General features: G+C 42.0%; 1 protein-coding gene across 7 annotated transcripts in view; it reads right to left on the reverse strand.

Annotated features, from left to right (window-relative positions):
* Window positions 1-8,770: 8,770 nt before the first annotated feature.
* Window positions 8,771-16,010, reverse strand: part of SIPA1L1 (signal induced proliferation associated 1 like 1) — a 208,887-nt gene continuing 201,647 nt past the window's right edge. For all 7 annotated transcript variants that reach the window (XM_032690200.1, XM_032690204.1, XM_032690201.1 and 4 more), the window contains 4 exons: window positions 14,717-14,863; window positions 12,169-12,283; window positions 11,609-11,690; window positions 8,771-10,856 (listed from right to left, as the gene is read on the reverse strand). In XM_032690200.1, coding sequence (XP_032546091.1) covers window positions 10,713-10,856; window positions 11,609-11,690; window positions 12,169-12,283; window positions 14,717-14,863 — 488 coding nt within the window. In that variant the 3' untranslated portion in view covers window positions 8,771-10,712. The remainder of the gene's footprint in view (window positions 10,857-11,608; window positions 11,691-12,168; window positions 12,284-14,716; window positions 14,864-16,010) is intronic.

Genomic DNA, 16,010 nt, shown 5'->3' on the forward strand with positions numbered 1-16,010 from the left:
TAGGTATAGAAAAGGTCTCATTATGCCTAACTTGTTCTTGGGGAACATAAAAGGATTTGTCTCTCTGGGATAAGTGCAAGTACTTTGTTTTACCTGGGCAAGAGAGAGTTGTGATTTGCATCTGCAAAGTCCTAACGATAGGAGTGCCAAAGGGCTGAGCTGGGGAACTGCTTCTGTGCTCCCCTCCAGAGCTTTACACCATCACAGCAAGTAAAATATGCATTGACTCAGGGATGGGAATTTCTAGCCTGGTGATGGTCATTTAGGTTCTATTTTATGCATTGCTGTTTCAGTGAGTATTGGGTTTCTCCAGTTGAAAGTGGAACCAATGGCAATGGAAATGAGTGATAGAATTGCATACAGCCCACACATGAGGATGATTAAGAGAGAGAGAGAGAGAGAGGGAGAGAGATGTAGATCTGAAAAGGTTTCTTTCAACCACCTTCTTCAAAGTAAAGTCCAGTCTCCATCATCCACCTACTCTTATTTCTCCCAGAGAACACCTAAACTATTGAACAGTCTTGCACTCTCTTCAGACACTTGGAGGGATGATGTATATGGGGAAATGGTTTGGGACAGAACCACTGGAAGTGGAAACAATGCAGGGATGTGTATGCCCAGAACTCCTACAATGGGTAAGGGAATGGGGCCCTAACATCTAGCAGGTAAGTTGGAAGGAGAGACCTGAGAAACAGGATTACCAAATCCTATGCTGCACTTGGAGGAGAAGTTGGAAAACCCAATGAAAGGAAACAGGATAGGGAGAAGACAGGTTTGAGGAACACAACAGCTGTTGTGGGTGAAGGACCTCCAAGTAATCTTTGGAATGAAGAACAGAACAGCAGGCAGAAGACCAGGTGGGGAGGCGTGCCAAGGGGCACGAAGAGCTGCTTGTGTGTGTCCTGGAAGTCCCCTGTTAACATCTCACTGTGTTTGAGACTTAGTGCTCTGACAAGCAATGTTTGGTGGACTCAGTAGATTACCTGGAAAATGAGTGAGTAATAAATGTGACAAACCTCCCAGTGGCATGAGGATATGCTGAGTAAAACAGAAGGGTTATCTGCGAAGAGCTGCAAAGCAACCATATGCTGGCAAGTGACAAGGTGAGAAGACAGCAGAAAAACTGCAACCTAGAAATTCAAAATATAGGACATGAGAAAAACAGTGCTGACCTCATTATATCAAGATGGACTCTCGAGCTAATTCTTAGAAATAATGTCAACTTAGTTTATGTTCCATAGCAGTTAGAAAATTAAGTGTTAGGAATATTTTGGGAAGGGATAGTGTGAACACAGTGGAGAAAGTGAATAACACAGCAGTGAATCTTCATCCCAAAGACTGCACTCATTCCTGGTCCTGCCATCTGTAGAAGGACTTAGTAGAATGTAAAGGCCTCAGAGAAGAGCAATGAGAAAGATTTGAAAGTGCTTCCGTACAAAAAGTAAAATTAAGGCCAGACTAAGACTGGAAAAGACAACTGAAGGCTGATACAGTAAAAGTATTTTAAACCATGAGTAGTTTGGAGACAGTAAATAGGGAGTGATCATTTGCTGTCCCTGCTTGTATAAAGGGAGGAGAGTCAAGAGAACTGATGGGTGCCAAATAAGGTAGAAGGGGGTTAGCTGCAGAGCCTCTGTGGGACAGATCCAGGAAGCTTACACAGGTTCTGAAAGACATAAACCAAAAGTTCATGGAAGAAAATCCACAGAGAGCTTTTGCATACAGTCATGACTCCTCTGGTCAAGAAGTCCCTAAACCAAATTGCTGCAGGTGTATTCTAGGGGAATAACCCTGTATGTCAGCCCTGCTCTTATATCTGTACCTTGATGCCCAGTTTGGAACACTGAGCCAGGCTGGCTTCCATCTCATCCAACACTCCCAGCCCCAGGAGCTCACATGCACCCCAAATGGGGAGTACTTCTTCAGATCAAATAAATTAAAAGTAGAATACTAAATCAAATAAATTAAAAATTATTTTATTCATGCCTAGATGAGGATAACAAAAATTTTTTTCAGTTTAATAAGAACTAATTTATTAATATGCCTTCTCTCAGAAATTAAATCAGAACTATCTCACAGCATAGACATGACAGCAGAAGAAACTTTCAGCTGCTGTCAGCAAGGCATTAAATATACAGATGTCTACAGACAGGCCAGAAACATAACATCCTATGTCTCTGCACTTTGATTTTTTTTTCTTTAAATTTATTTCAGAATCAGCCTAGTTCTGTCTGTGATGCTACATCATTCCTTGAAAATGTGAAAACAAATCCATTAATACATTTTCCCATGGCAGGCAATGCAAATATGTTAAGATTTAAGAAGTCTCTGCAAGACTGGCTGATAAATACTATTACAAGGCTCTGAATAGTTTGATTACCAAAGCCTTGTATGAATAAATAATGAATGGATTACTGTACATCCCACAATTTGCCTGTCAGGTGGCTTAAGGTATGTGTTATCAGACCAAGACCACAGAGAACCTGGAGGAAAGTAGATGGCACTAAGATTAGGATGTCCTCAAAGGTTGCTACTGATTTTGAATGCCTTGGTTTGTAAATTCATTGCAGAAAGTGATTTTTAGTCATGCCTTACATACAAGGCTTTGACCTCGTCAGTACACAATAGCAGTTAAATGATGAACACTGGTGCCCTGAAGACTGTGTGCAGAACTACTGAGTACTTTGGCAGGGGACCTTTGCATTGTCTCCTCTGGTCTCATGTGAGCAGCATGACAGATCTGGGAAAGGAGTCTTTCAAACCTGGCTCTCCAGGCCCTGTTCCCAGCACTACTCATATGTATAAATTGAGTTTCCTGATCCTACCATTTTAAAATAATGCCAGCATAGACTAGTATAGACATAAATATGCTACAGTCTGCTAACAGTATTAACATTATATGAAAATAACTCCAATGGGACATTTTTTACTGACACTTGAAAAAACAGGTAATCCAATGAATGCGTGGAAACCACTGACTAAGACCCAGGAATCAATGGTTCCTGAAACTCTACAGCTGTGTCTCACCAACAGGCGCTCCCCATGCAGATGCAAGGAATATATTCCTCATTTCGGTTTTCCAACTAGTGTAATACAGTGATCAGCTCATTTATAGCTGAGAAACCAATGGGAAACTGAAGAAGGAAAACTTATCTCACTTTTTCTAACCTAGATTTAAAAAAAAAAAAAAGATTTAGCAATTCTAGAAGTTATGGCATGGAGGATCTAGATCAATCATTTCACTTCACTAGCCAAAAATAACACCTTCTCCTTTTCAAACAGTAAGGTCTAATAAATTTATTTCATTTTCTGTTATACTTATTCTTTTTAACTGATAAAATTTCCTGCTTTGTTGTACTAACTTTTCATTTCCATGCAACTGGACATAAGTCAGGCATGTAAATTAATTGTATTTAAAAAAGGAATACATAGTTTTCTGAGCTCAGTCTGGACACAGTGGCAGGCCGAGGACCTCCAGAGCACAGAGTTGCCCTGTGCTCCTGGCAGGCATGCAGGGTTTGCTGCCAGCTGGGCACCTTGCCTGCTCAGGCCCTTTGGGAGATCTCCCTCAGACTCCCAACAGCCAGCCCTGTGGTGCCTTTGAAAAATCTGGGCCTGTTTTCTTGTTTTGCAACCTTTTTTCAGGTCCCAAAGGACTCAAGTTCTGTTCTCTTTCCCAACCCAAAGAGATGCAGTTCTGAAAGCATGGCCCTTTCCCTTCAAGCCTTCTGGTTTGAACTAATTGTGGCTACAAAGCCCACAAGTACAAAGCTATGTAAGGGAAAACCTTGCTGATTTCCCCCCTCATGTGAGGGCAGACATGAGGTTCAGAAGGCAGCAGAAATTCAGCATTTAACCTGCTTCAGCACCTTGTGAAACTGACTCTGCCTTTGTGTATTTAAACACTGCCACTTCATCTTTTCAAATCTGCCCTGTACAAACCCACTAAAAATTAGTCTATTTTAAAATAGACTAGACTGCAAGTGAGCAGTATCCCTTAAAAAACAACAAAAAAATCCCACCCCCAACCTGAAAAATCAAACCCAACACCTCATGAAGCTTAAACAAAACCTTCTCTGTTTTTCCAAAGGCATCTGTTGCTTCTTACTTGAGAAACTTCAGTGAGACTGGTGTGCTTACATTCTGCCTCTCCCTTTTCTCGTCAAGAAATGGTTGGCATCTCACACCAAGCAGTCCTGGATTTTCCTGTTCTGCTGGCCACTGGGTTGTTGGGAAAACACCTCAAGGGCTCTTGTCCAGGCCAGCTGCAGCTCTTCTGTTGACTGTTGTGTGAAGAACCTGTCTGTCCTTGCTTGACCTTAGTCGGGGATGTCTTTGCCTGCCAGCACCTTTCCCTGAGGAACTTCCCATCATTTCTGCCCGCTCCAACCACAAAGACAACATGATGCAGGTAGCATGACAGGACTGCAGGACTTTGGGAGGACACCTTACAGCAGACCAGAGACCCACACTACATCTCTGATTCTGATGATTCTCCTCTGTGTAAGATGCATATTTTGACTGTCTAATAAAGACTGCTTACTTAAAAACCAAATATGGCCAAACACTACAAGGTTTTAGTGAGTGGAGAACTGAGATTTAACTGTGAAATTAGGGCAAACAAATCAGAGCTGTGGAACTAATTCTAGTTTCAGTGTTGCTTTTAGGCCATGGAAGCCTTGAAAGAAAAATCACAAAAAGGAAAACTCATGTTTCCATGCTACAGGTGTAACCTCATCAAGGAGGCAATTTCTTCCTTCGTGCATAAACAACAGAATACAGTGCAGCTCTCAGATATTTGCTCTCCACGAGGGACTTTCCAGCTGACTAGATCAGCTAGAAAACTTCACACATGCAAAATTCTCAGCTTGCAACAGCTGTAAGCATGGCAGAACACAGGCAAGCAATAAGAGGCAAGAAGGCAGTTCTATATACTCCTCTGCCCCTTCTTTTTCCCTGGGCTGCATGTTGAGCCTGACCTGAGGAAGAATATGAAGCAAAGAAAGTCACAAAACAATCTGCCAGTCAGTAATGCTATTAAGACTTGCAGGTTATGATGACTGACCAGTGTATCAATGTGAATCAGTAACAAGGAAGAACAGCATTTGTCAAATGCTTGCAAGTAGTTTGAAAACAACAACAACAAAAAAGATGCTGCAAATAATGTTAAAAGCAAATAGGTATGTACTTATATAATCCCACTATTAGGATCAAATGTGATGGGTCAGAAAGCAAACAAGAGACTGAAGTGTCCCCAAACCACTATCCATGTGCCTGCAGCAGAAGCTGGCACAGCAGAACTCTGGGCAGTTCCTCTGTGCAGAGCTGGACTGTGCCGAAACCCCAAGGGAGGAAGGGCCAGGCAAGCACACACTGGTTGTTTCTGCTGTGTGTGGGTAGACACATCCCAGGCGTTATCTCTGGCACACAGCAATTTGGGCATGACATAGCTTGTTCCATACAGCTAAGTTATCACTGAGCCTCCCAGCTCCAGCTAAGCAAACTCATTTTGGGTTTGAGATACAAAGAAGATGTAAATATGCCTTGACTCCTTTCACAAAATCAAGTGAGCAGTTGAGCTCTTCAGTTCAGCCACAGGTTTGCTGCCAGGATCAGTGCAGTCGTCTCTCTTGCTGTACCAGATCCCTGGAGGTAGAACAGCAGTCAGCAGCCACCACACAAAATGAACACACTGCTGGAAGAAAAGTGCAGGAGCAGGTGGGAAGAAGCAAGAGGAAGGAACAGGAATGAACTTGAAAACAGCACCAGGACAAGTCCCTGATTTTTGCCCGTGGTGTGAAACCTTTTTTTAATTACTAGTTGGTGGCAGTTGCCACTATCACAACATGAGGTTAGGAAATCATGTTCAGTCCTAGTTCCTTGAACACATCCTAGTTTCAGTCTCTGACTTTTTTTGATGCCAAGAGCTGATGGGCCTTTTTTGGCTGCCGAGAGCATCCTCTGCCCCAGCTGCGGCTCCCCACCTGGCAGCACGTGTGTTGGACACAGGACAACCAGGGGGCTCGATCTAGGCCCTTATTAAAGCATGAATAAGTGGTACCAAGTACAGAAATGGGAAATCTCTAGAAACAAAGCAGAACTGTATTGTAGGAAGTTGATTAGTGGAGAAAACAATGCTCGGCACCCATCAAGCTACTGGTTGTGCAGGGCTAAGGGTTGGACTCAATGATCTCCCCTTCCAACTCACCATACTCTGTGATTCTGTGAAATCCTGCAGCCCCCAGCCCTGCGGTTTGGTAAAGCCATGAGGCTGCTGCAGCACCCTGGCTTTACTTTCCCATAAGTGCTCCCACTTGAGTTGTCTGCACATTGCTGTGCCACAAACAGCCCAGCCCACTTTAAATCAGACACCAGACATCTGGGAGAAACATAAGCTGGTTGTGACACACTTGAAATCACCTTGTGGAGGGAGACAGGTCCGTGCAAGCACATGAAAAGCCAGAGAGTGGGACTTACTTGCTATGACCTTGCATACCGTGTGGGGCAAAACCCCATAAGGTCCCCAGCAGCCAGCTCTGTCTCCCCAAAACTGAGCACGACTTCCCCAGCTGCTGCTGTGCAAAGTGGGAGAGGATCTGCTTTTCCCAGACATTGGCTGGAGCTGGTTTTCATTGCAGAAATGGGATGTAGGCGGCTGCCATCAGCCAATGCCTGCCTTGGAGCTCCAAATCTAGACCATGGCCTCCAAAAAGTCTGACTCACACGAACTCCCCAGCCTCACTGCCCTCATGCCCAACTAAAGCTGCTCTTACTGCAGAGCTATGAATATTTCTATGAGCTTCTTTTGAGCTTCTTTTCTCTCCAGCATTGCCTTAAAAAGCACGGGAAGGATTTCCTCACCACAGCTACCATCAGGAACAGGTGAAGGCATCTGTACAAGCCTCACCATCTCATTGCCCAGCTCCTGTCCATTAGTAACCACTTCAGCAAAGCCCATGTCCTTGCTCCAGCTGCAGCAGTGGAGGAGGAACAGTGTCATCTCTTCTCCAAGGAATCCAACTTGCCATACCAGGTGATAAGCTGCAACTGCCTCTGTTCCCTTGCTGTCTTGCAGCAAAGCAAGTTGCTCACATACAGGACTAACACCACACTGAACTGTCTGCTAGGAAACAGCCAACTGCTTTAAAAGAGGATTTGCTAGCTGTCAGCCCCAAAGAAGGCACTAGGAGACAAGGAAAGATTACATAAAGATTTTAAAAGCAGGCGAGTCAATCCTCCCAGGTTGTGATGGCTTCATGGGGATCATTCCCTCATCAAGAAAAGCTGGAGAAAACATTCTCTCACAATCCTCATTAACTGGGCTGGAACACAGCTTCCCACAGAAGCAACAGTAACCACATTTTCAGAAGAGTAAAGCTTGAAAGTGTTGTATTTCATCCCCACACCTCCTCTCCCTTAACCCCATAACTAACTTCCCAGTCTCCTTCCCACCAGCCTCTCCCCTTGCAATCTCTGCTCCTGTGTTCCTCACAGCTCACCTCTTACCACACGTTGTTACTCTCTGATCTGTTACCTACACACAGCATCACTTCTGATAAGAGTATTATCTGTCATGCAAGCTCTAGCCCCTCTGTAGTGACACCCTCCCATACTCTGATTGGCGGATTTTGAGAGAAGACAGACTTCTGCTGCTGTACCAGCCCCATCCAGTTATCCAAAAATCTGTCACAAGGAGAACAGCACCTTTGCACTGGAATGTAGATAAGGAATACAAAATTGTTTCCAGGAATATAAACCATCACTCTATTGGGGGAAATAGGAAGGCAGACCTTGTTACCCACACTCCTCCCACAGCCACTCACCTTCTGCTTAGGCCAGTAACTACACACTCTGTAAAGAGATGCCTGCAAGTTGGATCTTGCCCTGGTCTAGGCTGACCTAGCAGTGTGTGTGGTGGAGCATGGGAACCTCTGGCATTAATTCATTATGGATGTGGACAGGGCAACTCCTTGACCTGAAGGAAACTTTCTCCTTGAACTCAATTACCAATATCAATCTCACAGTTACAAATTGTGAGACAGCATCTAGTTTTCTTTTCAAGGTTCAACCTCAGTTTTTCATCAGATGGCGTCTATTTGCTCTTGCTGCTTCAGAGCTCTCTTGGTTGGGTAACTGCTAGAAAGAGATGAATTTACTTTCCCCACATGCCTTGTAGGAATCTATTCAGTGAACTGGAAGACGCTTTCCTGCAGGCTGACCTAGTTCCACATTTTTGAGCTGTGCCGAAAGCTGATCCACTGGGGCAAAAAAAAATCTGTTCAAAATACGTCCAAGGCCATCTCCCAACTCAAAGGAGGAGATCTGGAAAACAAAACAAATTGATTATCTCCCCCCCCAGCCTTAACACTTGATGTTATTGTTACATGCTCATAGGTTTGGCGTGCCAGGAGACTTTGATTTTCACCTACACTGGCTTCAGTTTTTCCAAGTAAGTACTAAAATCCTGATAAATTATAAAAAACCGCTGCCACTCCTTTACTGTCATTCTGGTGAAGCTCAGTCTCTGTTAAAGGTTGCAAATGGGGGAAGAAAATACATTGCTGCAATCATACAAGTAAAAAGTCAAGGGATAAAGTGGTTTTTACCTAAAAAGTAATGGCCTTTAAACAGATAAAAACTAGGAATCTGACAGAGAATGGAACTCTTGTATCAACAAGCACTGAGAAGAGTGGTACGAGAAGAAAGCAAGAAGAAATGGACACTCTGGAAAGTCTTAAACAACAAATCCAACAAAATCAGAAGAAAATGGTTTAGAAGAACCTTTAAAATGAGTTTTATTGTCAGAATTTTACAAGTAGCCTTCAGTGGCATCATACAAGAAGAACTCTGTTGCAAAACTCTAATAAATAGTCTGCCCCAAGTCCCAAAATATTTTTTGAAATAAAATAAAACCAAACTTAAAAATAAAAGAGAATAAAAGCAAGACTTCAGGATGCTCAGAGATGTTAGCAATATTTCCCATTTACAAATAATATCAGGCATTATATAAATCTCCTTCATACAAGTCATTAAAAAACCCAAGACATTCTAAACCTTTACAAAAGCACTCCAGAAATAGTTCCAAAGAGATCCATTTCCATGACAAAACATTAGAGAAGAACTCCATGGGGATTAGCATCACAAATGAAGTTTGAGGTTGAAGTGTAGTGTGTACTTGTGTGCAGTAAGATTAAAGAGCATGAAAAAGGGATTTGAAAAGAGCATGGAAGTCTGTGACAAAATTATGCCAATGATTTTAATCTGTTTATTTGAGAATGTGGGAAAGGGGAGGGAGAGGATGCTCTCCAAATTAACCCCCAAATACACTGCACTTTATGCAAGGCAATATTTACTAAGGTAGTAACTGTATCCTCAGAAGGGAGAGTAGAAAAGGTTTCTCAGCATGCTGCACAGATGTGCAAACTGCAGCGCTTAAAAGTCATATTTTGACACCTAAAAGGTATTTTCTGTAGAGGTAACACGTTGTGGCAAGTTAGCTGTTCCTTCAAAGAACAAGAAATTAACTTTGCTGGCATGAAGCAGTTTGGGAAAACTCATGCTAGACAGTTTCACTAGGGACTGGCGATTTCGGAGCTCCAATCCTGTCCCAGTGCGTCAAAAAATACACTTCTCTAGTTCCCCTTTACATATTCCTCTATCTTCCATAGTAAGGGATTTATAAGATCTCTCATGCAATAAAACACAACTTGAATAAACTTTTCTCAAATCTGCTGTGATTTGAGAAGTCCAGAGAAACAGAATGGGAGGGCAGTACACAGAGATGGTTTGTGTGGATTTTCATGGAGACATTTCAGGGAAAAGAAATCCTAATCTCTTTACAACTTCAGCCTAAGTCTTCTGCATGTATGCAAGCAACACACTCCCCTGGAAGGGAAGGGGGCTGTACTTTACCGACCCAGCAACAGTACTCAGTTATGTCCCAGCCTGCCTGACATGAACTGCAGCATGCCTGGTTCTGCTGTTTGTAAAGGTCCTTGCAGCCATTGTTTCCACAGGGAACAAAGGCCACCAGAAATGCTAATGCAATAGATGTGTGATAATATGCCTCACCCATGGCTCACCTCTCTAGTCTCTCTCCTAACGTTATGATGCTGGTTGTACTGTACCATACACTATGGACACGCGCTCTCTGTAATGTATGGGAAGGTAGCACTAGTAATCAAGCGCAAATTGCTAAGGAGACACCTAAAACATTGCATTACATCCCCTTGTCTGTGGCATACTTCAGAAAACAATGTTAGAAGAGCAGTAAAGTAAACATTTCTTTCTAATTTTCTAGATGTCATAATATTTGCTAAAGCTGCAAGGAAAAGCAGATTACCTGAAACAGAGAGAAAGGAGTTAATGGAAACAGAGGCACACGGAACAGTAAGCCTGATCCTGCCTCCAAATCATTTTGTACGTAACAGATAAAGAGACAATGTGCAAAAAATAGACATTCACATTTTAGCAGTTAAACTTTTATTTTACCTTTTTAAAATTATTTACTTTGTTTTTTATACAAAAGGCAGACATTGATTGTTGATCTGCAATTGTTCTGAGTGCGCGCAGAGATGCAAAAAAGGGTTATTGGAGGATGAAGAACAGGGAATTGCTCTGACTATACTTTCACATGTCATAATTAAGGTGGCATTAAAGCTTAAGTCCCAGTAATAATATTCATAGATAGTTTCCTTCCTTGCACACCATTCTCAGTTCATATCAATTGTGTTGAAAACCCATTCAGTGAATTTCTTCAGTTTTTCGGTTGCGTTCTGGGATTCCTCCTGTAACCTCAAGTTGTCTTCCCGCAAATGTTGCACTTCAGCCTGAAGACTGGCCTTGTCCTCTTTTTCCTTAGGCATAAGGAAAAATACAGATCTTAGTGGAAATTTTAGGTCATGCTTCTCATCTATCTAGAGCAGCAAGAACCTCTTAAAAGAGCATAAGTCTCATTCTTTATAAGGATTTTATGTGCAACAGTACATGGATCTATATCCAAGGGACATTAGTGACATTTTCTTCCTTGTGTTTTGCTTGCATGAACAGGATTTCTCTGTATTAAATTCTAATACAGAAGCTGGCTCACCAGGTGGTCCAACAGAACTGGGCATGACCTGTTCCGTATGTACAAGTGCTGATGGTTAACTAAGGGATAGGGATGTTCTTGCAAATACTTCCCCGAGAGACTTTTCATCTCACCACAGCAGATCCTTCTTGGACCAAGTAGGCATTGACAAAATACAGGAAGTTTTCACAGTAGAAATTACATGTTTAGATAACACTGTCAACTTTTCAACATCAGCAGGATGCATTTACATGGACTAACTTCAAGCCTGTTGCAGTGTCACCTGAATTAGGAGTGAAGGTACTGTAAATCACCCTCCTAATTTAAGCAGAGGAATCAAACACCTACAGTTTGAGACACCCTATCCTAGCCATGCATAATCAGAAGCCTCAGAAAAGTAGCAAAGAAATGTCTTTTTCTCATACAAGGATGAGACTGTCAAAGGCTCAGGCATGGCAAAGCAGGATTACACAGTTATTAGCACCACCAGCAGCACTAAATATATGTCTTACAGATCCTTCTGTAGATGAAATGCTTTACCTTCCTTAAATCTTCTTGCAGCATCTTCAGCAAACCTTCCAGCTGGTCCACTTTAGAGGCGAGAGTTGGAGGAGATTCTTTACTGTTGAAAGCAGGAAACAAGAATAGGTATTGATATGATTAACTGTTTTCACATAGGGTAGCTAACAGCCTTGTCTATACCAAGTGGCTTTATGAAGGTATGCACGCGGGTACACTAAGAATTCACGAAATGAACAAAAAGAATGAAATAAAGAGTACCTGGAACACATGCAGCACATTAAACAACAGAAAAAATTTAACTCATGATTAACTGGGGCCATCCCATCACTTGACCTCTCTCTACTTGAACTCATTTTAAGTGCCTTGAATTACCATTGCTTTGGATAGGTTCATGAACACCTCAGACAAGAAAGAACCTGCAAAAAGGTTCAACTGGACTTATGATTCTTCTCTTTTCACCTCCCACCTCCCTCTTTATGAGAACTCATAAAGAGTTCTGTGAAGCCTGGAGATGACTTCCAAATAAAGATTTTTGGTTCATAAATGATGAAGCCTGCACATCTGGTGTATTTACTTACCCTGTGTAAGGCTTTATCTGTGCAGTAAGCTGGTCCTCAGCCTGATCACTACTGGAGGCAGCACTCACAGGCCTGTGATTTTCATCAGCAGCAGCAAAGAATGAAGCTCGCTGAACTGAGAAGGCAAACATACAGAGAAAAACAATGGCAGGAGTAATGATTATTTGTTCATGCACAGTACAACAGCTGTGCTGCAGGATCTCAAAGCAATCTAAGTCTGTCTCAAGCAAGATAAGGTGATGATATGACGTACCAATATCCACTTGACAGAAGCAAATTGGCACTGCAAGTGTTTGCACCAAGTTTTCTACTGTACTGGATTCAACAAGCAAGTACTAGCTCTGGCACAGCACTGTATGCTCACACAGACCAAGCATCACTCTGAGGCTAAAAAGTTCTCTGGGAGGGAGATGCTGGAGAGTGCAAAGCAGAGATACCCCAGCAGTGCATGTGGGTCCACGCAAGGCCAGTTCCAAGAGGGACAAGAAGCCAAGCTGTAACAAGCCGTGCTGCGCAGAGCTTCCTGGGTACAATGGCATGACACTACCCTATAACTGAGTAACTATATTTAGCTTGTTTCACTCCATAAAGGATCCCTGAAATTTTTTCCTTATGCCTTATAAAATGTTTTCAGATTGAAACATTAAACCTCTTTCCTGCCTTGTGTCTGTATTTCTTGTCCTGTAACTGCTTAGATGTTTTAACACATCTGAGCATCAGTATCACATGTAGTGTGACTGTAAACTACCAACTCCTCCTACCTCTGGAGTTTCCTAGCACAAACAGTAACATCAACACATTTAGTTTAATAAATTAACCTCTTTCTCCCTCAGCAGCTGTTGGGCTCTCACTGGAAACAGAACAGTATCATTTTTTTCTGTTTGGCAGATTTTTATTTTGTGCTTTCAACAAGGCTAAAATTAACATGCCTTAAGATTTAAAAGAGTTTTTCCTGCTCCTCTATTTTTCCCCCCTGTGAATGAAAATACTAAAGTTTGGTGTAGCTCAGGGATCCAGGCAGTTTTTCTTTCAGCTAGTACAGATATCACTATTTGTAACTTCGGGGTCTTGTGCTGAAGACATGAATCAATGGTGCAGAAGAGGTGGGTGTCCAGGATCACAAATCAGAATTTAGGCTCCTTGGTACTTGTCAATCCCTACTGGCACCTTGCAGAGACTAGAGACTAGGATTATATTGAGACCAGACAACCAATGACCAATGGGATTATACTGAGATCCCTCTCCAAGTCAAATTTGAACATATTTTCATAGCAGTGGGATGAAGGTGCCGGCCAACACAATACCCCAGCTCTTCTTCATCTGACCTGTCAGTTTGTTACCTTGACCACACTGACTGTCTTCACACTTCTAAAGAGAAACACAAGTGAGTCTGGGGCCTACAAAATTGAGGGATTCAGGTTAATGAGGACAGTCAAATAAATCTCACTAAGAAACAGGTTTCTTTTAAACAGAAGCTTCCAATCACAGGGAAATGCATTAAAACCTGAGTTTCACCCTTATGTGGTGGTGAAAAGACCATCACTACAAATTCATCTCCTCTTGAGGACCAAGGCTTACTCTGAATACTCTTCCCCAAGACTGCATAGCAGAAATATGAGCCATGCTGCTCCTATTACTCCTGTGGCAACAGAGCAGAGGATAAATGTACATCTTAAACACCCATGTAGACAACTTAATGATGTATGAGGCCACTACCAGAGAACAGCCAAGAAAATCAAGTTACTTCACAGCCTTCTCCAACCATGCTGAATAATGTCTAAAAGATTCAGGATTGGTGAAAACACTTCCATGAAGGTGGGACAATATTATGCAGATATTAGGAACAGGCACTCCTGTTAACAAGCCTAGAAGACTTTCCCATTGGATAATATTAAGGTAAATTCCTTTGGTCTAAACTGCATTAATTTTAAATTCAAATGTATCTAAGCAGCTTACAGTTCTCTTCAGTTTACTAAGTGTCATGGAGATGGAAAGTGCCATAGGAGGAAACAACACATGCAAATCTATGTATTCAGAGTATGCAAAGGGAAGAATGGCAACAGAAAAGTATGTACCAACATGACATATTTCCCAAGTTATCTTGGTAGCAAGCTTCAGCTGCACTATGTATACTTCTTGCTAGTGCAGTTAAGCAAGCAATCATTAGTGTGCTCACATGCTTTTCCCCTACTATTTGACTTTATTTTTGTACTTTTGTGCCAAATGTCTTTTCCACACCAGCTGTGATGCCTGCAACTGCTCTACATGACATGAGAAGTGGCCAGTTTCACAGAGATTTGGCCAAACCACAGCACAGAGGAATTCCAGTATGAAGAAATGGTATCTGAGTATTACATATAAAGTTTCAGGCTCTTAAGACTCGAGTTGGTATTTTAAATGAACTTAAGCTTCAGACTGAGTAGAAACACTAGGAACAACAAAAGCAAAAGTCAGGATTAAAAAACCCCAAACAACCACAGAACCCACACTCCTTAACAAAGCATGCACAAAGACCAGCTTCCTAACTGTTAATATTCTGAAAACTTACCTTCAAAGGCTTTGGCAGCATCTACCAAGTTTGACCAGTCCAGATCAGAGGCAGAATCAGGCAATGGCATAAGACCAGGGTCTGGCATGGGCTGCCGTCTTTGCTCCTGGATATCTGTGAGGGAGCTGTCTGAGGCAGAAAACTCTCCTACAGTGATGCAAAATAGATTATAAACTCCATTAAAAACACCCCAAAATTCAGTGGAATGTTTGATAACTGCAGTTGACCAGATACAGCACATTACAAGCCAGTTTTCTAGCACCAGGACGTTTGGCTCCTTTCTAATCTCTGCAGATGAGCACTTCAAAAGCCAGTCTCTGCCTACCCCAGTGCTAGGACTGGGGGCAATACTCTTCTACCCAATGATTCCTGCCTCTGCACAAGCTGAAGATACTTTAGAGAGCTCTGCAGCTTGCTGGGGCTTCTACACTCCTTGGCACCTATTTGCTCCTGTAAAAATACAAAACTGGGGGTTTTGTTAAGACAGATGAGTAAATATCAGTATTTTTATCTCACTGTTTTCTCTATTAAAAAAAAAAAGGATGTGCTCTGGAATATTTGAATTGAAAGAATTTTGAATAGCTGGAAGCCAACAAATACTTGTGGTATTAAATATCCAGTTAACTTAATTTCTTCTTTTAGCAAAAGGTAAAGGTGTGTATGGGAAGACAATTTGTATGCCGCTCAAGATAGCTGGTCTTTTTATCATGCAGGCCCCACATTTTATGGAAAACAGAAAATCTTTGTTTGTTGACAAATGTAGAAAGGCTATGTTCTAGGAGAAGTTACCAGTTTGGTGTGGAAGAGAACATGACAGCGAAAGAAGGTTTTGTGGTTTTCTTTTTGGAAAATACAGGCATCTAAATGAAAAGAGATCAAGTGCTGCTTTCCACTTCTACTCAGATGGCATCATTAATCTTCTGACCCCAAGCCCTCAGAAGGCAAATCCACGAGCCAGTTACAAGCATAACCAAGTCTGCAAAGTTATTTCAGTGCATATAAAAAGCAGAAATTAAGTGAGCTCAGTTTCCTAACTCTTATGCAAGAAACATGCTATATAGACACAACAGCTCATGAAAATGTCAGGTTCAACACTGAAAACTGATGCCTGGTGATCACAGACAGACGAAAAGAATTTAAAATAGACTTTTTTCATCAGTCTTCACTGTCAAATGTATCCTGTGTATCTAAATACAGACTGTGCTTAGTCCCAGTATAGTGAGTTAAATCTATTGATAGCCTTGCATCTTCCTCTTGAAACATACTAAAACATGAATAAATCAGAGCAGATATG

This window comes from Chiroxiphia lanceolata, chromosome 6, assembly GCF_009829145.1.
Source record: "Chiroxiphia lanceolata isolate bChiLan1 chromosome 6, bChiLan1.pri, whole genome shotgun sequence".
Taxonomy (NCBI): Eukaryota; Metazoa; Chordata; class Aves; order Passeriformes; family Pipridae; genus Chiroxiphia; species Chiroxiphia lanceolata.